Here is a 27,711-nt window from a genome sequence, read left to right as displayed (position 1 = left end):
GAGGCTGGGTGAGCCCATTGAGGGCACCCGGATGTCCTCCTCCGCCCTCTCCGACGAGGAAATTCTCCGTCGGGTGGGGGAGACGGTAGATGCGAAGTTGAGGGGCGGCAACTTGACCCCCTTCGTGATGCGACCGTCGCGAGGGTTCCTTTCGCTGGTAAGTCGAGTGCCGCTGTAGCCTCTGAGCCTCCTCAATCTCCTCTTATCCCTTGTTTCCTTATGCGTGTTTGTCGTTCCTTCAGGGGATGAGGGACGTGCGCTCCTCTCCGCCGCCCGTTCCTGAGGACGCGGGGCGGCGGGCGATCAACCGCGCTCACGCTGATGCGTAGAAGAAGCGAAAGGATGCTAAGGCGGCGAAGCGCACGAAGCACATCCTCGCGCGCGAGGCATTGGATAAGCGCCACCGTCAGCAACAGAAGGATGGTCTCCCATTGGAGAAATCCCCGTCGACGTCATTGTCGACGGAGGCCTCGGGCAGGAATGACAAGGGCGAGGGAGGGCGAGGTCCCCTAGACCACCTTCCTAACGTCGTGGAGGTGGCACCCGGGGCATTGGCAAGCAGCCTGACACCCTCGGGAAGGGGAGGAGAAGCGGACCCGGGGCCGGTGGTTGCTCACTCTAGGGCCAAGGCCAACATGCCCGAGGCGCGGGCGTTAGGCAAACGCACCGTCAGCCTGGTAAGCTCGGCGGCCGTGGCGGAGCAGGTGGCGGTGGAGGCGACGCCACCGCCCCCACAGAGGACCGAAGGGGCGCCGGGGTCCGCTGAGGACCGACCGGCACCGATGGATACGGATGTGACGCCACTGCCGCCGCCTCCGTCGTTGCGGATGAGGTTTGCTGTAGCGAAGCAGGGGCTGCCCCGTTCAAAGTAAGTGTATTTTTAGCAGGATCATAGTGTCTTCCGTTCGCTTTTTTGGTCTCACACTGACCCTGTAGGTTAATTTTCTTTAGTCGGAAGCGGCCTACGGACAACCTCCCCTTGGAGCCCCGTAAGGCGCTTAAGGCGAGCCCTGGCTCCTCCGACCACTGGGTGCGGAGGCACAAGCCGCTATCCAACATGGCGCGGCATCGGCGAGGATCGACCCAAAGGGACCAGCCGCCCAAGGAGGGGTTGCCGAGGCGGCCCCTACATAGTCAGATAGGGCCGTCGTGCCCTTTGTTGCCGAGGCTCCTAGGGCCTCCAAGGCTGAGGCGATGGAGGCCCCGGCGCCCACGATCGCTGAGACCGCAGTGGCCGTGGTCGGTGTCTCTGCGTCTGTCGAGGCCACGATGGCGGAGGTCAGAGCCCCCGAGACCGCCAAGGCCGTGATTGCAGAGGCTAGAGCCCCCGAGGTCACCAAGGCCATCGTGATGGCGGCGAGGCTGTCTATGCAGGAGGCGGGGATGCAGGCCATCGTTCAGGGCCCGCTGTTGTTGCGGGAGAGCGCCCGGGAGACGAAGGTCTATCTGATTTCCTCCGACGATACTTCCTAGGCATGGGAGGTGGTCGACGCCGAGGAGACCAATGCCGTGGAGCGGCCGGCGCTGCTCTAGGATGAGGGAAGCTCGGCCCTCGTGCAGGTGCGACCCGAGCCTCGCGGGTGGGATCACTCGCAGGTACTGTGGTGGAGCTGAGATGACCCTAAGGGGGAGCCTCTGTTCGCCCTCGAGGACACAGCCGAGGGCAGGTGCTGGAGCACCTTCGAGCAGTACCGCGAGCTGGCGGAGCGGTCGCTATGGACAGCGCTGTCCGTGGTGGCCAACAAATTGCCCGAAGTCGCCCAGGTTCGTGTTTTCCTTTCTTGCGTGACATTGTTCTTTTCTCGGTTTTGCCGCAATCGACGACCTCTGTTCTGCCTCCTAAGGAGCTCGAGACCCAGTCCCTTGGGAAGTCGGTCTTTCTCTGGTGGGAGAGAGGCATCTGGGACCAGCTTCAGTGGCAGAGGGGCCTTCTTGCCGATGCTAACGAGCTTCTATCGGCGTGAAGCGTGGAGGTGGAGGACCTTCGCCTTCGCTGTGCCGACATGAAGGTCGAGGCGGCTGCAGCCCAGACGCAGCTCGCCCCCTTGGCAGCATGGGTCAAGGAGCTAGAGGAGGAGCTTACTCATGCCGTCAGTGATCGGGATGCCTTCAGGTCCCGGGCCGAAGAAGCGACGGCCTCAGGCAAGGCCCTCGCCGAGCAGCTGGGGGCGGAGGAGAGTGCGCACCGGCTGACCACAGACGCTCTAAACGAGGCCCTTGCTATAGTTGAGGCCTCACAAATCGAGGCTATGGTTTTGAGGGGGACGGTCGAGGGTGAGTTCTAGTCCCCTTGTTTTGTTTCCTTCTCCTTATGTTCGCTCCCTAACTTCCTTGTATGACACAGAGCTGGGGAGTGAAGCTTCTAGGGCGGCCGAGGCCTCTTGGGTCGAGGCCCAGCGGTTGAAGGAGAAGGCTGAGGCCTGCCAGGCCAAGACCCAACGCTGGGAGCAGAAGGACAAGGGTGAGTTCTGTGGGCTTCCGTCCCTAACTTAGGTTGTTTTTTCTCTTGCTCAACCTCATTCCATTTTCCACAGTGCAGAGTCAGAGGCGGAGTTCACTCGGGCCGCCGAGGCTTCCGGCACAGTGCAGACAGTGCTCGACACCGAGATCGAGGAGCACGAGGCGCTGAAACATGCTGCCCTTTCCGCCTGCGAGGCCTTGGAGGTCGAGGGGGTTCAGTCAGGCAGCTCCCTTGGGAGTCGCTTGATTGCGCTGAGCAGCCAGATGCGCGAGCGGCTCCGAGGGGCGCTGCACACGGGTGTCAAGTGGGCGATGGCCGTCATCTCCTCTCACTACCTTGGCATTGACCTCCCGGCCATCAGTGATGGCTATGTTCTGCCTGATGATGAGGAGGAGGCCGATGCGGCGGTCGCGAAGCTGATGGAGGCGGTAGAAGGCCCTAGCACGGCGCTGGCGACGCTCTTCGAAGAGGAGGTGGTTCCTCCCCAACCATTTGCCAGTGCTGAAGGCCCCGAGCCTTAATCTAGGCCCCAGGGGCTATGTAAAGATAGAACAGGGGTTATTTTTGTATCATAACGTTTGTGGCCATCGAGGCCCCTATTTCTGAAGTATTTGTGTTTCTTAGTTGTTTTTCTCATGTTTCCGAGCCTTTGTCCTCTGTTGCTTCTGATCAGATTTCGTTTGCAAAACACCCCTTTGGGGCCTAAGCCATCCCTTGAGCGAGAGGTAGTGAGGGAGTGCCGTAGCCCGGGGGCGTAGGCCGTCTTGCGACTCTACCGGCCTCTTGCTTAGGAAACAGACCTTGGTCCGAGGAGTCTTTACAAATGATTCATCAGTGCCTGCTAGAGTCTTGGCGTAGGAATTTTTGCGAAAAACAACTAAAGAATGGTGCGTGGGACCTAGGGGGAGTCCCCCATCTAGCCCCTAAGGGAGGCTTGGTTCTATCGAGGTAGAGCCGAGTCTCCCTTGTCGTGTTTATTGTACTGCCAAGACCTATGATGGGCTCGGGGGGTTTCTCGAAAAATAAGACCAACTAAAGAATGCTTTTTAATTGTATTTTGAGAAACGACATATACAATGCTTGGAAATTTAGGGATAAAAGCGACGTAGCTGTTCTATGTTCCAAGCGTTGGTGAAGATTTCACCCTTCTCGTTGGCCAGCTTGTAGGTCCTAGGCTTTAGTACTTGGGCGATGATGTATGGTCCTTCCCATGGCGGGGTCAGCTTGTGGCGACCCTTGTTGCTCTGTGCTAGCCTCAACACCAGGTCGCCTACCTTCAAGTCTCGGCCTCAGACACGTCGGGCCTGATAGCGCCACAGGCTCTACTGGTACTTGGCCGAGTGTAGTAGCGCAACATCTCGGGCTTCCTCTAGCTGATCAAGGGCGTCCTCTCGGGTGGTGCGGTTACTTTGTTCGTTATAGGCTTGCAGCCTCGGGGAACCATATTCCAGGTCAGTGAGGAGGATGGCCTTGGCCCCATAGACTAGGAAGAAAGGCGTGAATCCCATGGCTCGGCTTGGAGTATTCCTCAGGCTCTAGATGACCGATGGGAGTTCGGCGAGCCATTTCTTGCCAAACTTTTTCAACCGGTTGTGAATCCTTGGCTTGAGGCCTTGTAGGATCATGCCGTTGGCACGCTCTACTTGGTCGTTGGTCCTTGGGTGTCCTACGGCCGACCAGGCCACACGGATGTGGTGGTCATCGCAAAACGTCAGGAACTTTTTGTCGGTGAACTGTGTCCCATTGTCGGTGATGATGGTGTTGGGGACCCCAAACCTATGGATAATGTCAGTGAAGAATAGCACCGCCTGCTCGGATTTGATTCGATTGATCGGACAAGCCTCGATCCATTTGGAGAACTTGTCGATTGATACCAATAGATGGGTGTAGCCCCCGGGGGCCTTTTGCAGAGGCCCGACCATGTCGAGCCCCCATACGGCGAACGGCCATGTGATGGGGATGGTTTGCAGGGCCAGGGCCGGGAGATGTGTCTACCGAGCATAGTACTAGCATCCTTCGTAGGAGCGTACTAGCTTGGTAGCGTCGGCGACCGCCGTCGACCAGTAGAACCCTTGGCGGAAAGCGTTCCCTATGAGCGTCCGAGGCACCGCATGGTGCCCGCAGGCGCCTGTGTGTAAGTCCCAAAGCAGGGCTTGGCCCACCTCGGCATTGATACAACATTGGAGGACACCTGAGGGGCTTCGCCTGTACAATTTGTCATTGTAGAGGGCGTAGGTCTTGGCTCGGCGCACGAGCCGTTGCGCTTCGGTTCTGTCGTCAGGAAGCTCCCCCCGATCAAGCCAATCGAGGAATGGGACTCGCCAATCCGCGTCCTGATCAGTCTATGGAGGCTCAGCATTGACTTCCATGACCTTAGGCTCGGTCGAGGGGGTCTCGGTAGCAGAGGGGGCATCGGGCTTTGCCATGGGCTCCACAGGTGGGCCCTCCTCTGTTGTCGAGGTGCAGCTGATGGAAGGTCTATGGAGGTCTTTGGCGAAGACGTTCAGGGGGACCGGGGCCCGTGCCGAGGCCATCTTTGCCAGCTCATCGGTGGCCTCGTTGTACTTTCGTGCGACATGATTTAGTTCGAGACCGTCGAACTTGTCTTCTAGGCGTCGTACCATCTTGCAGTAAGCCTCCATTTTGGGGTCGAGGCAGTTTGACTCCTTCATCACTTGATCTATGACGAGCCGCGAGTCGCCTCGAACATCGAGGCGCCGCGCCCCAAGTTCGATGGTGACTTGTAAGCTGTTGATGAGGGCCTCGTATTCGGCCACGTTGTTGGAGGCGGTGAAGTGGAGTCGCACCATGTAGCGCATGTGTACTCCAAGGGGCGAAATGAAGAGTAGACCCGCGCCTACCCCGGTCTTCATTAGGGATCCGTCGAAGTATAGGGTCCAGCACTCCGTCTGAATTTGAGCAGGTGGCAGTTGGGTATCTGTCCATTCAGCCATGAAATTAGCCAAGACCTGAGACTTGATCGCTTTTCGAGGCGCAAAGGTCAAGGTTTCCCCCATAAGCTCGATAGCCCACTTGGCTATCCTGCCCGAGGCCTCCCGATTATGAACTATCTTGCCCAGGGGGAAGGATGATACCACAGTCACTAGGTGCGACTCGAAGTAGTGGCGCAGTTTGCGCTGGGCCAGGACCATGGCGTAGACCAGCTTCTGGATGTGGGGGTAGCGTGCTTTGGTCTCGGAGAGCACCTCGTTGATGAAATAAATAGGTCGTTGGGTGGGCAGAGTATGCCCTTCTTCCTGCCTCTCTACCACTACAGCGGCGCTGACCACTTGGGTCGTTGCGGCGACATAGAGTAAGAGGGCCTCGTCCATGGTCGGGGGTATCAGGATGGGAGGATTGGTGAGCAACGTCTTGAGTCTATTAAGGGCTTCTTTGGCCTCGGGGGTCCAGGAAAAGCGCTTGGATTTTCTCAATAGTCGGTATAGAGGCAAACCTTTTTCGTCGAGGCGCGAGATGAAGCGGCTCAGGGCCACAAGGCATCCCATGACCCTCTACACTCCCTTGAGGTCTCTGATTGGTCCCATGCTGGTTATGGCTGAGACCTTCTCTGGGTTGGCTTCAATGCCGCGTTCTGAGACTATGAATCCCAAGAGCATGCCTCGGGGGACCCCAAACACACACTTCTCGGGATTGAGCTTGATGCCCTTCTCTCTAAGGCATTTGAAGGTTATCCTCAAGTCGTCGACGAGACCCTCGGCCTTTCTGGTCTTGACCATGATGTCGTCCACATAGGCCTCGACGGTCCGCCCAATGTTGTCGCCAAAGACCTGGGTCATGCACCATTGGTACGTGGCACCTGCGTTTCTGAGGCCGAAGGGCATTGTCATGTAGCAGTACATGTCGAATGGTGTGATGAAAGAAGTCGCGAGCTGGTCTGATGGTAACCAGAGTACGCATCAAGGAAAGACAGGGTCTCGCACCCTGCAGTGGAATCAACAATTTGATCGATTTGAGGTAATGGGAAGGGGACCTTTGGACAGGCTTTGTTCAAACCGGTGTAGTCTACACACATCCTCCATTTCCCATTTTTCTTCTTGACCAACACGGGGTTAGCCAACCACTCTGGGTGGGACACTTCCTTGATGAACCCGACCACCAAGAGTTTCTGTATCTCCTCACCGATGGCCCTACGTTTTTCCTCATCGAAGCGGTGCAGGCATTATCTCACCAGTCTGGATCCAGCCTGGATGTCCAGGGCACGCTCGATGACCTCCCTTGGTATGCCTGGCATGTCCGAGGGACTCCATGTGAATATGTCGGCGTTCGTGTGGAGAAAGTCAACGAGCATGGCTTCCTATTTGATGTCGAGGGTGGCGCTGATCCTCAGCGCCCGGTCATCGAGGCAGGCGGGGTCGACCGGGATGAGTTTGATGGTTTCCACAGGCTCGAACGCCCCCGCGCGACGCTTGGAGTCAGGTACCTCGCCACTGAGTTGGTCGAGGTGGGCGATGAGGGTCTCGGCCTCTGCAAGAGCCTCGGCGTACTCGATGCATTCGACGTCGCAGTCGTATGCATGTTCGTACGTGGACTCAATCGTGATGACACCGCTAGGGCCTGTCATCTTGAGCTTGAGGTAGGTATAGTTGGGCACTGCCATGAACTTGGCGTAGCACGGCCGCCCCAGGATGGCGTGGTAGGCTCCCCCAAACCCGACTACCTCGAAGGTGAGGACTTCCTTGCGGTAGTTGGAGGGGGTGCCGAAGCAGATAGGGAGGTCGATGCACCCGATGGGTCGCATGCGCTTCCCTGGCACGATGCCGTGGAAGGGGGCGATGTCTCCTTAGAGTCTCGACCGATCGATCTCTAAGAGCTCCAGGGTATTGACATAGAGGATGTTGAGGCTGCTGCCTCTGTCCATCAACACCTTGGAGAGTCGGGTGTTGCCAATGATTGGGTCGACAACCAGTGGGTACTGCCTGGGATTTGGAACATGGTCAGGGTGGTCATCTCGATTGAAGGTGATCGCCTCTCGAGACCAGTCGAGGTACTGGGGGTGGCCACCTTGACTGAGAAGACTTCTTGGTGTTCCCTCTTACGCTGCCACGCCGTAAGGCATGCCGAGGGCCCACCGAAGATCATGAAGGCGTTGCATACCTCGAGGGACCCATCGTCCTTGTCTTTGTCCTGGCCATCGGTGCCCTTCTGCTTGGTGTCATCACTGGGGAGCCCGAGCCTGGCGTAGTAGCGCCGTAGCATGGTGCAATCCTCGAGAGCATGCTTGACCGGGCTCTGGTGGTAAGGGTAGGGTTTCTTGAGCATGTCATCGAAGGGCCTAGGGCCTTTGAAGCCTTAGGGATTCTTGCACTCTGTGGCCATGACCAGATCAGCCTCTAGGACCTCCTACTTCCCCAGGTGCCCCTTTTTCTTTCTCTTGGGGAGGTGGGAGGCTAAGGCCTCGGGGGCCTCATCCCTCCGCTTACCCTTGGTGTCGGTGTCGGGGAAGATGGCTCCGACAGCCTCTTCACCCAAGGTGAAGCTGGTGGTGATGTCGAGGAGCGCAGTAGCAGAGCGCGGCATGTTGCGACCTAACTCTCGGACCAAGTCCCGGCAAGTGGAGCTAGAGAGGAAAGCTTGGACGATCTCTGAGTCACCGACGCTGGGCAACTCGGTGCGCTGTTTGGAGAAGCACCAGATGAAGTCTCAGAGAGACTCGTCCGGCTTCTGACGATAGCTCTTAAGATCCCAGGAGTTCCCAAGGCGCACATATGTGCCCTGGAAGTTCCCGACAAAGATCCTAACCAAGTCACGCTAGTCGTGGATTTGCGAGGGAGGAAGGTGCTTGAGCTAGGCTCACGCCGAGTCCGACAGGAGCAAGGGGAGATTGCGGATGATGAGCAGGTCATCGTCCACACCACCTAGCTAGCAGGCTAGGCGGTAATTGGTAAGCCAGAGTTCGGGGTTGGTCTCGCCGCTGTACTTCGTGAGATTTGCTGGTTGCCGAAACCGGGTGGGGAAAAGAGCAGCGCGGATGGCCCTGCTAAAGACCCAAGGGCCTGGCAGTTTAGGGGAAGGACTGCGGTCCTCCCTGCTGTCATAGCGACTACCTTGGTGTGGGTGGTAGCCCCAAGCGGGCCCCTCGTTGTCGTGGCGTCGTCGCCTACTGATTACCTCATGGTCTCCCTACACCTCGCGTCAATTGCCGAGGCGGTCCAGAAGCATGGGGACCCTATGGGCTATTAGTGCTCGGTCGGGCTTAGGATGAGCTGGGGCTTCCCTGTCCTGCCGAGGCAGTGCCGTGGGCAGGTTCGACGTGCCTCCGTGTCGCCAAGAGGCGGAACTCTCGGCCTGCTGAACTGCGGCGGTCTCTAGGAGATCTCGGAGCTCGCCACAGACCCGCCGCCCCTCCGTGGTAGAAGGCTCGGGCATTGCATGGACCAGCATTGCCGCAACCATGATGTTCTGGCTAGCGCGATTGAAGACTGGGGGTTGCTCACTCCCTTCGTCGTCATGGATGCGGTGATGCACATCGCGGGCCCTCCGTCGGGCTCCTCCGCCTTCGCCGTGACCTTGCTGTTCTTGTTCGAGAGAGTCTCGAAGCTGCTGCAGAAGGAGTTGGTCTTGTTCAACCTTGGCCTAGAGCTCACGGAGCTGCTCCAGGTCTGGGCACTAAGGTCATGCAAGAGCGACATTCTCATTTCATGTGGCCGGCAGGACATTGCGTGGCGGCGTGGCGGCGCCCGCCCCTAGACGAAGCGAGGAACGGCTACCTGCCCCCTCATCCTCTTCGCCGGCCCTCGGCATCCCGAGCCTGACATGAAAACACTCGCGAGTGGGGTCATAAGTGCCTTCATCGTCGGAGTCGGAGTAGCCGAGACAGTAGTCACTTGCGACCAAGAACTAGCGCAAAGCCCCAGGGTCGTGGAGTCTAGAGAAATCCACTCCGGGCCATGCCTCTTCCTCATGTGAGGAGTCGGCGTGGGTGCTCAAGTCAAGAGCGAAGCGCTGGCGATGTTCTGAGGGATCCTCGTGAGCAGCAGTGTAAGCGTAGGCATAAGAGGCGGCGGCATTTCTCAACCCAAAGGGGTATGGGGATGGTGCCGTCGCTAGATTCTGCTCCGCCGGGGTCGGTTCTTCAGGGAGTGGTGGAGCGGAGCTTGATGACTGGGCATCGCCGTGTGTCACCGGTGATTTTTCTTTGTCCAAGCTTAGGCTAGACAGGTCCCCAGCCAGGGACCCTGTGCCAATAGCTGGTCGTAGGATATCGGCGGGGAGTGGCGTGCCGCCCCGGGTTCGTGTAGTGTCGGGGTGGCCTTGCTCGCGTCGTGCCTGGCGAGCGCGGCGAGAGCGGCCGCCCGGACGCCGCCTGCGCATGGGCTGCCGGTGCATAACTTCATCATCGGACGGTGGGGCTCGAGGTGTGAGGAGTACCATGTCGTACTCATGCCCTAGAGACATGAACTCTAGGCTCCCGAACCAAACTACGGTGCCGAGACGCAATGGTCGTACGGGGTCTGCCATCCAGAACCTGCTGGGATGACGAAACTGACACACAGAGACCCCTACCTGGCATGCCAACTGTCAGTGTTTCGGACCAGGGGGTCCTCAACCGACTAGTGAATTTGTTCTGCATGCTCCTGATTCCAGATGGTGATGCAAAGAGACACAAGATTTATACTGGTTCAGGCAATCGGTGCCCTACGTCTAGTCTAAGAGATCGAACTCATATTCCTTTCACCAAAGTGCTCGTAGTAGAGGGTTACAAGCTAAGGGAGAGAGGGAACTAGTCCCAGGTCTCGGCAGGGTGTCGTGTGGGCCGTCTAAGACGTTGCTCTCAAGCGGCAGGAATGTGTGCGTGTGTGTGCTTCCTCCTCCCTAAGTGGCCCAAGTCCTCTCCTTTTATAGTTGAAGGGAGGACACGGATAGTACATGTATTACTATGCGGCGTCGTGCCAATAGGGGTGGCACATCCGAGCCCTGTGGCCTGTTCCTATGGCGGCGTGGTCGTAGGAGTGGTCCATCCTTGGAGTACTGGGGCGGCGTGGTTGTCCCATCAGATCCTATGCATCGTGGGAGCCCCAGGAATGCCTTGGAGTGGACACGGCGGCGAACATGCAAGCCACTGTGGATGGACTGTGCACGAGGCCAAGACTTGGTCGGTGCCGAGGCTTGCACTGTAGTGCGGGGGTCTCGGCAGGCATGAACCCCAAGATCACCGAGGCCCTGGTGTACAGTGCCGAGGCCTTAAGCGGGCGGCTGATCATGGGTACAGCATTAGGACACAGTGGCCGGTAATCCCCATCGTACCCTATCCCAGCCGGTATGGCGCTGATCGTGGACACAGTGTTAGGACACAGTGGCCGGTAATCCCCGTCGTGCCCTGTCCCGGCCGGTATGGCGCTGATGCGACCTCAGGTCGCGTCGGCCATTCTGTGGCGTTGAGCCACCGTCCGGCTGAGATTGCGGGAGTGGTTGAAATATTAATGAGACGTGACGTGCTGTCGGGAGGGTCGACCGAGGCGGGGGGCGACGGGCTGCGGACGAGCCAGCCTCGAGCGACACGGAGAATGAGGCCTCGCATGAGACGGAGATCAGGCTCCTTACTGAGGCCTCACGCGAGAGGCCTCGTGCGATACAGAGAATGCACCTCCTGCCGAGGCCTTCTGTGGAGAGCCTCGGGTGAGGCAGAGATGGCGTTCCCTACCGAGGCCTTCTCTGGAGAGCCTCGCACGAAGCGGAGTTTACGTGAGGATGCTGAGACCTCCTGCTCGAGGCTCGAGGCGAGGAGGAGGAGGACCCAGTGGGCTCGGTCGTGGCGGGTGAGGGACCCATGACTTACCTTCTAGTTTTTATTTTTTAGATGGGACTTTAGCGACCCTTTCGATATTTGCTTGGAGTACCTCGTTCTAAGGTACTTGACACGGTGCATGACATTGTCATCGTCGGCAGGCAGGGCTCGAGGTGTGAGAAGTACCATGTCGTACTCGTGCCCTAGAGACATGAACTCCAGGCTCCCAAACCACACCACCATGCCGAGACATAGCGGTCGTACGGGGTCTGCCATCCAAAACTTGTTGGGATGACGAAGCTGACACGTAGAGTCCCCTACCTGGCGCGCCAACTGTTGGTGTTTTGGACTAGGGGGTCCTCAACCAACTAGTGAATTTGTTCTGTGTGTTCCCAATTCTGGATGGTGATGCAAAGAGACACAAGGTTTATACTAGTTCGGACAATTCGTGCCCTACGTCCAGTCTAGGAGATTGATCTTGTATTCCTTGCACCGAAGTGCCTGTAGTAGGGGGTTACAAGCTAGGTGAGAGAGGGAGCTAGTCCCAGGTCTCGGCGAGGAGTGATGTGGGCTATTTTAGATGTTGCTCTCAAGTGGTAGGGAAGTGTGCGTGTTACAGGGTGTTGTTCTTCATGAGAACATGTCCCCTAGAAATGGCCCAAGTCCTTTCCTTTTATAGTTTGAAGGGAGTACAAGGGTAGTACATGTGCTAACTATACAGCATCGTGCGAACAGAGGCGGCATGTCTGAGCCCTATAGCCTGTTCCTGTGGTGGCGTAGTCGTCGGAGTGGTCCGTCCTTGGAGCACTAGGGCGGCGTGCTGGTCATATCCGATCCTGTGCGTCATGGGAGCTCTAGGGCTACCTCAGAGCGGGTCTGGCGGTCAGCGTGCAGGTCGCTATGGATTGACTGTGCACGAGGCCGAGGCTCGGTCGGTGTTGATGCCAAACCGCGGTGGGGGGTCTCGGCAGATGTGAATCCTGAGATAGCCGAGACCCTGGTGCAGAGTGCCGAGGCCCGAAGGGAGCGGTTGATCTGGTGTGCTGGTTCAGAGGCGATGATGACCCGGGCCATGCTGCCCATGTTGTGTTGTTTTCGAGGTAGGGATCGCGAGGCACAGTGTAGTGCGGACGCTGATCGTGGGCACAGCATTAGAATACAGTGGCCGGTAATCCCCGCCGTGCCCTGTCTCAGCTGGTATGGCACTAATGCGACCTCATGTCTCGTTGGCCACTCCGTGGTGTCGAGCCGTCGTCCGGCTGAGATTGCGGGAGTGGTTGATGCATTAATGGGACATAACATGCTGTCAGAAAGACCGGTCGAGGCGGGAGCAATGGGCTATTGACAAGCCAGCCTCGAGCGATATGGAGAATAGCTGTCTCATTCGAGGTTGTAGGCACGGGGCCTCGGGCGAGACGAAGATTGGGCTCCTTGCCGAGGCCTCCCGTGAGAGGCCTCGCGCGAGGCGGAGATTGCGTCAGGACGTCGAGACCTCCCGTGCGAGGCCTAAGGCGAGGCGGAGAGCCTGGTGGGCTCGGACGGGGCTAGTGATGAGCCCATGGCTTACCCTCTAGCTTTGTCGTTGATGGGATTTAAGTGCCCCCTTTTGGTGTACGCTCGGGGTACCCCGTTTTATGGTACCCAACACAAGCATACATTGTTAACTCACAAGGTGATTTGGATTTTCATTTGCTTTATGTAATGCCTAACAACTCCCTTAAAGAAATAAACCATAAAAGTGATTATTACTCAAACCAAAGAATAAATGTTTAAAGAGAAAACTAATTCTATTTTTTGTATAACAAAACTACACCTATTTTTGTTATACAAAATAGCTAAATAAAATTCCTAATATATAAATGAGAATGTTGTGGGCCTCATATCTAAAAACTCCAATGAATAAGGTACACCAATTTTGAATTTAAATTCCAAATCAATTTGAATTTAAACAAACGAAAAGAAAAATAAAATAGAAAAAGGAAAAGAAAGGAGGAGGTCCGCAGCTGGCTCGGCCTACTCGGCCCGCCAGCACGCAGCAGCCGGCCAGCCCCGCTAGCGCGCGCAGCAGCAGGCCAGCCCAACTCATGCGGCCAGCCCAGCAAGCAGCTCAGCGCGCCTCTCCGCTCGCTTGCTCCCACTGCCCGCCTGGCCCCACCTGTTGGCTTTCCTGTTCATCTTCCTCGCGCCCACGTCTCAACCACCCACGCGACCGAAGGCCAACAGCATTGGCAGGAGCAGGCCAAGGGGTCATGCCCGGGGCATGGCCTTGCTCCCCCTTGCGCCGCGCTCACGCAACCTCGCACCACCGTCGGATGCATCGCACGCCTTTCCACCGCACAATGCCGAACGCCATTGGAGGCATGGAGCTCAGCTATAAAGCCACGCCCAGAGCCCTAGGGAATCCCTCAGCCACCGCCACCGCTTGGTGGCCCAGCAGCCGCACCGTACCGAGAGTAGAAGGCCGAGAAGGAGTTCGGGAGAGGAGGATCGGAGCCACCCGCGTGCTGCCGAAGTCGTCGGAGCCGAAGATGACATCGTCGTCTTCATCACGGTCATGGGTCGGCACTGCACAGCTTCCGTCTACACGGCCATGACCCTTCACTGCATTGCCATCCTATCGCCTTCGATACCAATAGTGAGCCCTCGCTGCTAAGACTCCTCCTAGCCCCTGGATGTCATAGCAGAGCACGTGCACGCCATGCTCCCGATGCCGCCGTCATGGCGTGGCCACCGCTAGCACACCCGGCCACCTCACCAGGACTAGGATGCAGCCGTAGCACCACCAGGACGCCCGGAGGGTAGCCGCATAGACCGAGACCCTGTTAGCCGACCACAGCGCCCCGGCCATGAGCACCGGACCTCAGCTGGAGTTCCGTCGTGCACCATCACCGTGTGCGGACTCCGCCACGCCTAAAGGTCACCGTCATCACTTGTTCCAGTCGCCCGCTAGCAGTCTGAACAAGAACGGGGCACCAGGACCCCTAGAACAGCCCCTAGCTGCCTCGCCGACGAGCACCGCCATGACCAAGCCATCGACCGCCGTGGCCAATGCCCTGGAAAGCCCCAGCCACCACCTAGACCCCACCATCGTGTTTGCCATGGCCTGGGGAAGCTTTTCCCCACCTTAATTGAATGCCAGCGCCGCCGTAGGATCACGCCGGTGAGCACACCACCGGCGGGAGCACACCGGGGATGGAAGCAGAGGGCTTCCCCGCTGGTGCACGTGCCTGCACCCGGTGCATGTAGGCTAAGCCAAAAGGGAAGGTGGGTGGACTCGGTCCACCGAAGACCAGCCAACGGTCCATGGACCATGAACATGAGTCCACCGTGAGCCACACGGCGTGGGCCGAACGATGGACAAAGCCCATTGGAGGCCCTCGGCTACAACATGGTAGCGCCACAGCACGCCACGTGTCCGGGCTGGCCCGGCCCAAATCCAGCCCAGTCCAGGCCCACCAAAGCCCAGTCCAGGCCCAACCTAGTTGACCATTGACCGGTCAACGTTGACAGTTGACCTAGCCCCACATGTTAGTGACACATGAACTCTAGACCCACTCGTCAGTGAATGACGTCATGCTGACATCATGACGACGTCACGTGGGTCCCACCTGTCAGTAACAACACAGCCGAGGTGATGTCATGCTGACGTCACGATGACGTCAGCAGCTCTAGCCCCACACGTCAGTGACCCTGACCCATTGACCGTTGACTCACCCGTTGACTTGATGTTGACTTTGACCAGACCCACAGGTCAGTGACCCAAGAGACCCTGGCCCCACCTGTCAGAACGATGACGTTGATGACGTCATGCTGACGTTAAGATGACGTCAGCAGGACCCCACTTGTCAGCTCAGAGTCGAGCTAATGACGTCATGCCGATGTCAGCATGCCACGTGGACCAGTCACAGCATGACACGTGTCAGCCCAGGATTACTTCAGCCTTTTTCCATTTTCAGAGATGATTTAAAACTTCAGAAATTCATAACTAATTCATACGACTTCAGAAAAATACGAAACTAGGACCAAAATTCATCTAAAATCGAGCTTTATGCAATGAACCCATGTTTGAGTGCATTTGGCTCTTTTGAATTTTCATTGCTTCTTTGTGCTATTCTATAGACATCGCTAACGCGACTATAATGCGATCATTGCAGACTCAGAGGAGAACCAGACGGACGAGGATCATGAGTACCGTTAGGAGAACGGAGACGACTACACTGAAGGTGTCACATCCCATCCAATCTCGTAGCACCTAATACGCATGGATAATATAGAATTGCTAATGCTTTACTTACTGTTATAACCATAAAATGATAGGACTTGCATGGTAAGTATGCTTACTTGATGGCCTTTACCTTGACGCAACCTTATCTCTACATACTCTGCTATTAGGCTAGACACACGCTTGCTGCTATATTTCATTACTTATACTTCTACTATGCTTATACTACATTAATGCGAGGTGGAAACTGGTGTTATCTAGACTATGGGGAGAGTGTTGCGTGTGTGACTTGGGTGTGTGAGGGTGAGGGTTATGTCGACCAAGTTGGAGTATACGATGAGCCTAGGGCAAGTCTTGCCATGGGGTTCTACCTGGGCACCCCTAGAAATGGATACCTGTGGTGGGTAAATGGTATATGAAGTGGTCCTGGGTGTGAACCTATGATGGGAGGAGCCTGGGATGGAGGTGCTGTGGTGGCATGATAAATGAAAACCCTGATGGAGACATTCTGGCTTGGTCATCCCTAAGGACTTACTAGTACTCAGATTCACCGGGAAGCCTTACGTACCACTCACCCTATATGGTGCGGGACGGCCAGACTACTTGGTAGGATATTGCCACTACTGCTAGGTAGATAGCGGACAGTGTAAGGAGGTATGGGGCGTAGAGGATTTCCCCCACACCCTTCTGAGACTTCATGGAGACCTTGTGGACCCGGCTCATGACTCACAGTTTCAGCCACCCCAGACTGGACTTGGGGTGTACCAGGGCTGAATGGTAGAGTGGCATTATCCTAGGCTAGCAAGCGGCCAGAATCAGCCCAGTTGACGACGGTCAGCGAGGAAGGCGGATCTTATGGTTATATAAAACCTCTGCAGAGTGTATGGTTGATCGATCGATACATATGCCGACTTGTCGGCTATGGACCTTTCCTAGGTTTTGCTTAAACTAGATAATGAGATGGGTCCTTCTCTTCTTCCCCCGTGAGAGAGTGTCGGTTGTAGCCAGGGGCTACGGGCCTTGAGACAATGCCGAGAGGGAGTTGGCCTATCGACTGAGCGATGGTATGGTTGAGATGTGGACATGGTGGTATATCGATCCCAGGATCAAAACCTAGCTCTGGAAAGGGAATGGGGTGGAATGTGTGTGGGAATGGTGTTAAAACTTGACCAACTATTATTATATACTTGATATGCTAAAACAAAGGAAACCCCAGCCTTATATGTTCCTTTTGAATATATCCAACTTGCATCCAATTTCCACAAAGCAATGCTCATAGGGTGGGAGTGGCCAGTACAAATCGTACTGATAAATTTTGGCACACAGGTTCTGCTGAGGAGTATAGCTCCAAGGAGTTTGATGGTTGAGGGGTTCATTCCTACGCTCGAGTTTGGCGATCTTATCATCAAGCTGTTCTGAATGAATGCTACTTTTGATTTCGCCAATGCGGCGATGTAATAAATTATGTAATTCCACACTATTTGTACTCTGATATAATCGTTGTATGAATGTGGTATTCGACTAGAATTCTGGGTAATATGATCTACAACGGTCTTATTACACTACGACTCTGTGGATTTCTCATCGCGGAAATCAGGTCGCTTCAATAAGCTTTCTAGAAAGCTAAAGATCATGTTTGTTGGATGGATAGAACTCTAGATATGCATCACTAAAGTTACTGTCAGGTTTCTGTCCTCGTCTGTGTAGACCGGAAATATTGGCATGTTTGATCATGTTAACCTATGAATTAGCTTTTGGTATGAATAACAAAGTTGTATACAATTTCATTAGATTTTCAGAAAGTCCAAGATCACGTTTATTGAATGTTTGTAACTCTAGTTATGGTTAAAACAAGTGACTATTATGCAGCTGTCTAGATTTCTGTACATGTGTACTCTTGTTTGGCTAAACTTGTTAGTTCTTGACTGATAAATGCTTGCAATAGCTGAACTTGAGTTAACAGGTATATCATGCTCGATATGCTTGCAATATCCACCCGTTGTGCTTGAATAGTGTTTAGTTAAATCACTCTAGGTGCCTAGGTCATGCATAATCTTGTGCTTGTCTTGAACGTTTTTATGTGATGCATTTGTATTACCATTCTTCGCATTCATGCACTTGCATTTTTGCATCTCATCTAGGTACGCTAGATGCACCACGTGAAGGACGTAATGTTGAAGCCTAACCCAAAGATGGTGTATGGTGGACCTATCCTGAAGATGGAAGGACTAAGCAAGTGCTAGGATCAGAGATGTCACTAAGACGGTGCGAGCTAACTTAACTAACTTGTGTCGGATCCTAGGCAAGCCCCGGAGCATTCTAAGTCTCCTACCCTCTCTTTTATAAGTGCACATGAGTATAACTTTTATATGATGCGTTAGGTGATAGGAGTTGGATCAAACCATTGGTGCATATTCCCTACCTTGTCCAATATATATAAATACATGTACTCTTACTAGATGAATAGGCCAATCTATGCTTAGCCATGCTTAGACCGATAGAAGTCAGGTGATTTCCTGTCGCCTACGAGATATAGGTGGATACTTGAGCACGGTGGGCTATAATTGCTATCATGAAAAATAACCATGTGATGATGAATAAATGGAGACCGGGCAAAATCTTATATGTTGGTGCTGTGATGACTTATAGTGATTCCGTCTGTGTCAATTAAGGACCGAATCGTTGAGGCCCTGTCGACGAAATATGGTCGGCAGTCCACCGAGGGGGGTGCCCGTGGTGGTAGATTATTGGTAGGATGTGTGTGATCAGGAACCAGATGGTGACACAAGGTGCAGAGACAGCGATTTAGACAGGTTCGGGCCGTCTGATCGACGTAATACCCTACGTCTTGTGTCTTTGGTATATTGTATTGAGATGTATACTGTATCATCTGTCCTCTAGGGGACCCTTGTCTCTCCTTATATACTCCGAAGAGACAAGGTTACAAGTAAAGTATCCAATTTGGTACTATTACAATATCTAGTACAACTTGTAATCTTGATGTGCACGCCTTGATCTTACGGGCCGGGCCACCTCGGATGGTGCGGCCCATGTACCATCTTGTGGTACCCGGGGGTATATCCCCCACAGCTAGTCCCCGAGCGCCATGTATTCTGATGCGACACGCCATTTCAACCTTCTCCGAACAATGAGGCTTGAGTTCTTGACATCTCCGACCACCGTTGTCGCCGGAGAAGGAGGTTGTCCGAAGAATGTATGGTGCTCTTAAGAAGAAAGAAAAAGATTTCCGTCCTGGTAAGTGTGCCCACTTGTATTTCTGAAAAGAAATGTAAGTGCGTCTTGAAGCGTAGCGTCCTTGATCATTGAGGCATAGAGGTCGAAAAACAAACACATTCACCGCAAGGTGAAGTGTGCCCACTTAGTCCCCGAGCCTGGTAGTAGGTGATGTAGGCATGTGGTGCCAGGGTCTAAAAAGAATTCCCAGTTAAGTTGAGAATCCAACCGTCGTACAGGCGATACAAGATGCACCGGCAGGTGCATCGTACCGATGTAGTCCCCGAGCTTGCTGGAAGGCGAGGTATGAGCCTTGTAGCAAGGTCTAAGTGAGAAAAAATATCCCAACTGTATGCGAGTTGCCAGTCATATGTAGTCGAGACGCAAAGTCCCCGAGCCGTGGTCGGAGAGTGGTCAAGGCAGTCCCCGAGCTACGGTCGAGGAGCGAGACGCAAAGTCCCCGAGCCATGGTCGGAGAGTGGTCGGGGCAGTCCCCGAGCACAGGTCGAGGAGCGAGCGACGAAGTCCCCGAGCCGTGGTCGGAGAGTGATCGAGGCAGGCAGTCCCCGAGCACAGGTCGAGGAGCGAGCGACGAAGTCCCCGAGCTGTGGTCGGAGAGTGGTCGAGGCAGTCCCTGAGCACATGTCGAGGAGCGAGCGACGAAGTCCCCGAACCGTGGTCGGAGAGTGGTCGAGGCAGTCCCCGAGCGTAGGTCAAGAAGCGAGCGACGAAGTCCCCGAGCATAGCTCGAAATTCCTGCAATATAAATATGTAGAATGGTAGTACATGATGTACAAAGTAATAAATTATGGAGAAAATGACGCTCAGCAGCCATTTGTAAATGAGCATGATGTGATAAAGCAGTTGGTGCTTTGTAAACATCAGTGTTAATGTAAAGTTTGTGTTTATACTTAATATAAACCGTCTGACCAGTTAGTATATAGCTGAGTCTCCAGCCCTAGCTAGCCCGTTAACCATAACGCGGGGCGCGGAGCCCGTGCACGTGTAGGAAGAACAAAGCGTCGCTAAGGAGCCAGTGCCGACCACCCATAACGCAGAGGGCAGATGCTCGTGCACGTGTGGGGAGGAGCCGGAGACAGGGCCGTCTCTGGAGGCGTCCGAGCGTCAACAGGACTGGTCGAGGATTTGCATTAAGTATAGATGTATGTTATCTTTAAGATGATATACATGGACAAACGTTATTTGAAGAATAATCATGACGAGGACGTTGTGGAGAAACGTCGTAATGAAAATTATATTAAATATAAATATTAGAAGTGTACTTATCTTTGGATAGAAATCTGGTCGGTGGCGATGAAGTTGTCCGGTCCTCGAGCTTTTTCGGCCTGTCATCATGACTGTGGTCGCGGTTGTCGTAGCGCCGTTCTTTGCGGCGATCATCATTTGCGACGTGGTCTGGTGATCTGGTGGTCTGGAGCTCGGCGGAGCCGCTCTGGACGTGGTCGTCGTGGTCTGGTGGTTGACGTGGTCGGAGCTCGGCGGAGCTGCTCGGGATGTGGTCGACGTGGTCGGTGGTCGACGTGGTCGGAGCTCGGCGTGGCTCGCTCCGCGGCTCGCTCCGCGGCTCGGCGTGGCTTGCTTGATGGCTCGCTGCGGCTCGCCAACGGCTCGGACAGCTTGCTTGATGGCTCAATGTATGCGTGTGCACATGCAAGTGCTGTAGCAATCTGTAGTTGGCCTTCCTTATTTGCTTCAGTCATTATTAATAATGACGTGTCCGAGTATGCCTCCGCTGCTAGCACTGGAGTGCAACCCGAATCTAACTCTGGCAGAAGTCGTCGTTGAAGTAGGAGACGGAGGCAGCATTGCAGTCTGACTTGACTTGAGCCATTTTGTGCTGTTGATCTTCGCACGTGTGAGTGGAGTACGACTGATATATATTCTACATCGTCGCGGGACGTTGAGTGGCTCCGAACGATGTTGATTGTTACGGGAAGCAGAGCTACGTGCGCTGAACCGGAGCCGTAGCTTGACTCCACGCATCGAAGCACACTGCTGCGAGTTCGCGGCGAGTTGCGCCGTGACGTCGGGTCGCCATGGATGATGTTAATAAAGAAAATTTCCATCTAGTTCGCCGGGAGATCAGCACGCACAACCCCTAAGAGGGGATCCTCTACCTGGCGCGCCACTGTCGACGAAATATGGTCGGCAGTCCACCGAGGGGGGTGCCCGTGGTGGTAGATTATCGGTAGGATGTGTGTGATCAGGAACCAGATGGTGACACAAGGTGCAGAGATAGCGATTTAGACAGGTTCGGGCCGTCTGATCGACGTAATACCCTACGTCCTGTGTCTTTGGTGTATTGTATTGAGATATATACTGTATCATCTGTCCTCTAGGGGACCCTTGTCTCTCCTTATATACTCCGAAGAGACAAGGTTACAAGTAAAGTATCCAATTTGGTACTATTACAATATCTAGTACAACTTGTAATCTTGATGTGCACGCCTTGATCTTACGGGCCGGGCCACCTCGGATGGTGCGGCCCATGTACCATCTTGTGGTACCCGGGGGTATATCCCCCACAGGCCCTCTTGTCATGTTGAATGCATGCCTATCACTTAGCTTTCCGGATAAGTCATTTCGACCGCGAAGCTGAGTAGCTCAACTCAGACCAGGAATCGTTCTACCAAAGTGCGCACACTGGAGGTAGTAAGGATGTGCAAGGAGCCGGTGTGAGGCCAAGGGCAGGTTAGAGTCCTGATCGACCTGGCATCCAGTAGTGTCCATGATTGTGCGGCACTGATCGAACCCACGAATTGGATCTAAGTTGTACCAAAGGTGACCTAAGACTACCTTGGCGCAGGTATGTCTAAGTTTGTGTTAGGAATAAATTCCTAGCTGGTTGAAATTGATTCGAATCACCGTCTCTCCCGAATAGTGAGAACTTGACAGAGCTTCTTTCCTCGTAGTAATGGATGAAACATGATGGTTATGATGATGATATGATAAACCAGATATGGTTACTATTGTGATGCTTATTAATTAAGTGGTTGCTCTAGAATAGGTGCAAAGTTAGTGATGATAAGCTTCACTTAACTTAATGCTAAAACTTGAATAAAAGGTTGAAAGTAAGAACTCATGATAATAAAGCTCTTTTTGCAAAGTTATGTTATCCAACCAGCTCCACTAAATAAGCCTTGCATATCCTTAAGAGCCTTTTTATTTCTCTCCTGTCGGATAAGTCTTGCTGAGTACATTTGAGTACTCAGGGTTTAGGCCATGTTGCAGGTGAAATTCTTGGCCTGCGGAGGAGGGTGGCTAACCACCGGTGGGCTCGGTGACTCTATATTTATTTCTCATATATATGCTTTTATCAGAGTATGTCACTTATGCTAGCAATATATTTAGAACTTATATTAATGTAATCATTTGAAAGCTATGTTGTTTCCCTTAACCGGTTTTGAAACCTAAATTTGTACTATTATTTATGAACCCATTTATAATATTATTTCCGCTGCAACTCCGTGTATGTGATGTGTATTTGCTTAATCATGCGATCTTGGTTGTGATGTTGATTTACCGAGGTCCTTCGTGACACTCGGCGGACTATCGGGTTTATATAAGTGAAAGTATGTGCGCGTCAACGTGTTAAACGGGAATAGCCGTACTTGATCTTATATAAATTGGATGGTTCTATCACGGATACGGGCTTTTGCTAGGCCTGGTCAAGATTTTTCGAGACGGGCAATGTAAAAGAACCACCTCGGTTAATATGCCTATTAACCGAGGCGGTTGTGTTAGGGCAACCGCCTCGGTTAATATATTAACGGAGGCGGTTGCGTTAGGGTAAGCGCCTCGGTTAATAGGCATTAACCGAGGTGGTTCTCTTACATTGCCTGTATCGGTTAAGCATTAACCGAGGCGGTTGCTGGGCCCTGCCCTGCTACGAATAACCGAGGCCATTTTGAAAACGCATCGCAAAAAAATTTTGTATAGTAGTGATGGTTGTAATTCTGTAGACCTCCAAGGGCACTCGTCAGAAGCACGTTGTGTATCAAACTTTCTACCTTAATACAAAAATGCACAAATCTTTTGCGTATTCGAGAAAAAAAAAGCATTTGTCTACACTCTCCACACAAAAAAATATACCCACTATTAGACGTAAGGGTTTTTTTTGAGTTAAACCCGGGGGCGGGGGGACGAAGGCCCTATTCATTTGTCTTATAATCCGTATTTTTTTTGTTATCTTTTTAATTGGAAGAGTGTTTTTCTCTCACAACAAATTAGTCGGAATAATGTTTTAGCTTGTTTTTTCAGCGAAGCGAACTAGGCCAAAAAGTACCCACCTGATCCATTTACCACAGACGCCGGGAAATCAAGGTGGGTGGACAGGGTTCTGGGAACCCAGAGTTCGAGGCCAAGAGGCCAGAGTTACATGATCAAAGCAATGAGAGGGGAGAGGGAGATTTTATCAATTGGATAGAGCTCCAGAAACTATACAGGGAAGTAGACCTAGGAACTCTACACAGCCACAACTGAACAGCGGCTTTGCAAGCTGCGATCAGGCGGTCGACGTTGGGCGCCATATGCCTGAAGACCACATCATGCCAATGCTTCGAAAGTTCCCAACAGAGGAGGATGAGGCTTGGTTGCGCCTTTGGGGGTGTGTCTGGTGGTGCTCTAGACGTCCAGAGGTTCTCCACCTTAGCAATTTGGCTGCTATCCCACCCAATCTTGTCCCAGAAGCCTTTAGCGAAAGTGCATCCAGGCTGTGTTTAGTTTGCGAAATTTGGGAATTTGGCTAATGTAGTACTTTCGTTTTTATTTGGCAATTAGTGTTCAATCATAGACTAATTAGGCTCAAAACGTTCGTCTCGTAATTTCCAACCAAACTGTGCAATTAATTTTTTTCGTCTACATTTAACGCTTCATGCACGTATCGCAAGATTCATTGTGATAGCTACTGTAGCACTTTTTGGAAAACTTTTTAGAACTAAACAAAGTCCTATCATCTGCAACTTCAGTGCCGCTGTTGCACAGCTCACAAATGTTATCATCCAGGATATTCTTTTTCCTGAGGTTGGACTTGCACTGGATTCTGTTCTGAACCAACAACCACGTGAAAAACTTCACCCGAGGAGCGAAATTGTTCCAGACAAAAGAGAAGAAGGGAGATTTGTGGTCCCCTTGCACCGACGCCTGGTAGATGAGCCTTGTGAAGAGTTTGTGGTCACTGTTTTCGGCCCTGTTTGTTTGATCTATTTTTCAGTTATAGAATAATGTTTTCCTCTCATAATATTTCAGCATAAGCGTCAGCATAAACTAAATTTTAGCATTAGCTAACAGGACCTTCTATCCCACACGTTCTCTCATCAGGGAGCACTGTCAGAGTGATGGACTGCAGCATATGCGACAGCTCTTGGAGTTCAGCAGCAGCCCGGGAAGTAAGCCGAGCCTGCAGCAAGTTGTCGAGGCCTGCCTAAAGATGGCAATGGGACCCGTGACCCGATACCCAATGGGTATTTACTCCATTAGGGTCTAAATATGGACTAAACACACTACCCACGGGTACGTAAATGGACCAAACCTTTCACCCATTGGGTACGTGGGTATGGGTTTGTTCCAGCAATCCCCGTACCCGTTTACCCATGGGTGAAAAATACCCGGCCAAAAACTAAATAAGCCCACCAGCCCATGTAAAACCCTAGGTTCACCCGTCGGTCCCGATTGGCGACTTGGCCGCTGGAGCCCTCGACCGCTCGAGGGAGGCTCGACACCTGGCCTCCGGCCGCCGAAAAAATAGGCGCGTGAGTAAAGCGCGTCGTTACCTCGTCTCGGCGCTAGCAGCCTGGCACCGCAATCACCACTCGCCAAAAAAAAACGTCGCCGCCGTCGAAAAAAAAACTACACCGCCCGCCCGCCCCTCGTGACCTCGTCTCGGCGTCTCGCGTATTCGCATCGCATCGAAGCACCAGGAACTCGCCATGCCATGCCGGCGACGGAGCAACTCAAGCAAGAACGGTGATTGCCCTATTCCCCTTCCCCTAATCCCCTTCATATCATATTCTTTGCACTTGCAAGCGCAGCACTGCAGAGGCGCTCGGCCCTCCGCGCTCCACGCCGTACTCCTTTGCCTCTTTCCCCCGCACTAACCAACTCCTTCACTCCGGCGTCAAGGGATTTCGTGGAGGTCCTGGAGGATGGTGACCACCTGAAGCCGTCGGATCTCGAGCTCGTCGACGCCGTGAACACTCTGAAGCTGCAAGATCCGGAGGTCCAAGTTGAAGTCACTGCCGACGCTCCTGCAGCGGATCCGAAGAACGGCGCCGGTGCCGCCAGTACTCTTGCATCCAAGCCCAAGAACGAGAACGGCGCCGCTCATACATCCAAGTCCAAGAACACCATCACCAAGGAGAAGAAAAGGACCGGGGTTACTGCGGCCGTGGAGAAGACGAAGCAAAAGGACGGCCGACCCCCTCTTTCTCTGGCTTCATCTCGGGAAGGTGCTGCTGCTCCTTCCGGCCGCCGCTCCTCTTATGCAGCCACATCTTCGGGTGGAGGAGGTGCAGCAACTAATACTCGGCCTCCTAGTACTAGCCGCAAGTTGCTGCAGCCACTGATGTAAGTAAACCCAAGAACAATAGTGCTAGTGCCAGATTGTATTTATTCTGACTATATGCTTCTTTTAGTTTAAATGAACCAAAGCATATCCTGCCATGTCTGTCAAACCCACCATATCACCATGTCTTTACTTTCAGGTTTTGTTTATTAGCATGCCTAAATTTTTTATTTCATCTTGACATACAGAAACATTTTACTATGGACATCATGACGATGCATGCATATAGGCAATATAGCATTGCATTCAGTTAGTATACCGCTAAAATAACTTTATTTTTCCTATTTTCAGTGACATAGCTATCCTAGCTCCTCAATTGTACTGTCGTGTTGTGCAATTACCAATTCCCCTATTGCCATATGTAAGCAGTTCAAATAGAACAAATTGACAGATTTTGCTTGTTTTCTATGTCCTGCCATACCTATTATGTTTGATATTTTTTATAGCATATCTTTTTTTATTAACATTCATTCTTATTATGTCATACAGATTGAAAAAATGAGTACTAGTCGTGATAGCTAGGGTGGACCGGTCGGCTGTTGAATTATTGATTTTCATATGCGTGAATAAATTATTAACGGATACGGGCGACCCGCCGGGCATGATTTACCCGGTCGGGTATGGGTCTGGGGAAAATTCCCTACTATGACGGATATGGGTATTCTGACGGTACCAAATTTTTATGACGGGGATGGGTCTGGAATGGCCATATCCGATGGAAATTTACCCATTGCCATCCTTAGGCCTGCCGCCATCACCTCGTGGACCGATTCCTGCCGACCGGCGAAGTGGCTGAACAAGGCCGGGAACCTGACGTATAGAGGCGATTCTGTCATCCAGTAATCCTGCCAGAAGGAGGCGGATGCCCCATCTCCAACCTCCACCCTTGAAATGCTACGGTATGCCGGCAGGAGACCCCTCAGCGCCTCCCAGCGAGGCCCGTCCACATGAGACCTGAGCATTTTACGGGCTGGGCCTAAAAAAAAAGGCTAGTTATTTCGGGTAAAAAAAGTCCTGCCCACGACCATTCCACTGGACAGGTCAGGCCTAATTTTTTGGGCTGGGCTCGGACTAGACCCGAGCCTGGACGGCCATTCGCATGTTTTATAGTATAAAATAGCAAAAAAAAACAGTATTTCAGGCCAGGCTCGGGCTAAGAAAATTTTTTCTAGGCATCGAGATCTCTGTCCATGCCCTATCCAGTAAGGTTTGTGGGTGGGCTAAAACCCATCGGCCTCGGGCCAGGCCCGCAGGCCGGGCTCATTTTGCTCCGGTATCCTGTTCGTTTGTCTGAATTCTGGAGGAATCTGGATGGTTTGGAGGAATGCTGGAGGAATTTATGAGAGAAAAACACTGTTCTAGATGAAAAAATAAGCGGATCAAGCCGGGTTTAAGAGCACGAGCCAGCCTTGCAGGTCGGACAGCCTGATGTGCTGACGCGCCCAGGACGCCCATGACAAGTCAGCCGGATGATGCAGTCTGTGGATCAGTTTCAAGAGCAGACAAGCGTTCTGGGTATCTAATCTTTTTATGCCAAGACCACCATCTTCCTTCATTGCACACACCTTCTCCCATGCCACAAAGACATTGTGCACCGGAGGCCTTGTCTGATCCATTCCAGAGAAACGAGCGTCGCCTGGCATCTAGGGCTTCCTTGACGCCAACTGGGAGCATGAGGGCGCCCATGGCGTAGGTGGGGAGTCCATCCAGTACGGAGTTGATGAACACCACCCTGCCTTCCAGGCTTAGCAGGGTAGCCTTCCAACCAGCGAGGTACTTGTCAACCTTGGCAATCATGGGGGCGAATGCTGACAATAGTGTTACATTGCGTAGATTTTAGATGGTTTCGAATGATTCAATAGTGTTATGTGAAAGAGAATAAGCTGAAACTGAAACTAGCCACAAATGGAGCAGCCGAACACCCGTCGCATTGCAAACCGGTCAAGGCACAGCTTCAAGTGGCCAACGTCATCTTCGGTTGCCCTCAGCAGGATCAGCGTGTCATCTGCATACTGCAGGACGGGGCACGCGCTGTCACTCAACGGGTGTCGTATATATCATGGCCCCGGCATTCGTGAATCGTGATCATGGGTTGCAATACATCCGCTACGAGCAAGAACAGGTACGGCGACAGGGGGTCGCCTTGCCGCAGGCCACGCTTACAAGAAATCCAGGGCCCCAGGCAACCATTAACCAGCACAGCCGAGCGCGATGACTGTAGCAGCTAATGCATCCAGTCTCGCCACAGCGTTGCGAATCCTCTGACTTCCATCACCTACATCAGACCCGCCCAATCAACGGAAGCAAAATCCAGTTTGAGAACCACCGTCGGCGCTTTCCTCTTGTAGCAGCACTGCACTAATTCTGTAGCATACACAAAAACCATGTTCGCTGGTCTTATGAGCCGTACTGTTTCAACGAACAAACAGTGTTTTTCTTTCGCAACAAATCAGCGAATAGTACTT

The 27,711-nt window shown here is 53.2% G+C and overlaps 1 protein-coding gene across 1 annotated transcript; it reads left to right on the top strand.

Moving 5' to 3' along the window:
- The first annotated feature begins 1,194 nt into the window (after positions 1–1,194).
- On the top strand, positions 1,195–25,252 carry LOC136455032 (uncharacterized). Its single transcript, XM_066455224.1, has 5 exons — positions 1,195–1,440; positions 2,010–2,274; positions 2,345–2,461; positions 2,540–2,673; positions 24,722–25,252. Exons 1-5 carry the CDS (start codon positions 1,195–1,197, stop codon positions 25,250–25,252), a joined length of 1,293 nt encoding a protein of 430 aa, XP_066311321.1.
- The last annotated feature ends 2,459 nt before the right edge of the window (positions 25,253–27,711 follow it).

This window comes from Miscanthus floridulus, chromosome 5 (assembly GCF_019320115.1).
Source record: "Miscanthus floridulus cultivar M001 chromosome 5, ASM1932011v1, whole genome shotgun sequence".
In the NCBI taxonomy this organism is placed as follows: domain Eukaryota; kingdom Viridiplantae; phylum Streptophyta; class Magnoliopsida; order Poales; family Poaceae; genus Miscanthus; species Miscanthus floridulus.
The sequence above is the reverse complement of the archived record's forward strand: the minus strand, read 5'-3'. Positions and strand labels throughout refer to the sequence as shown.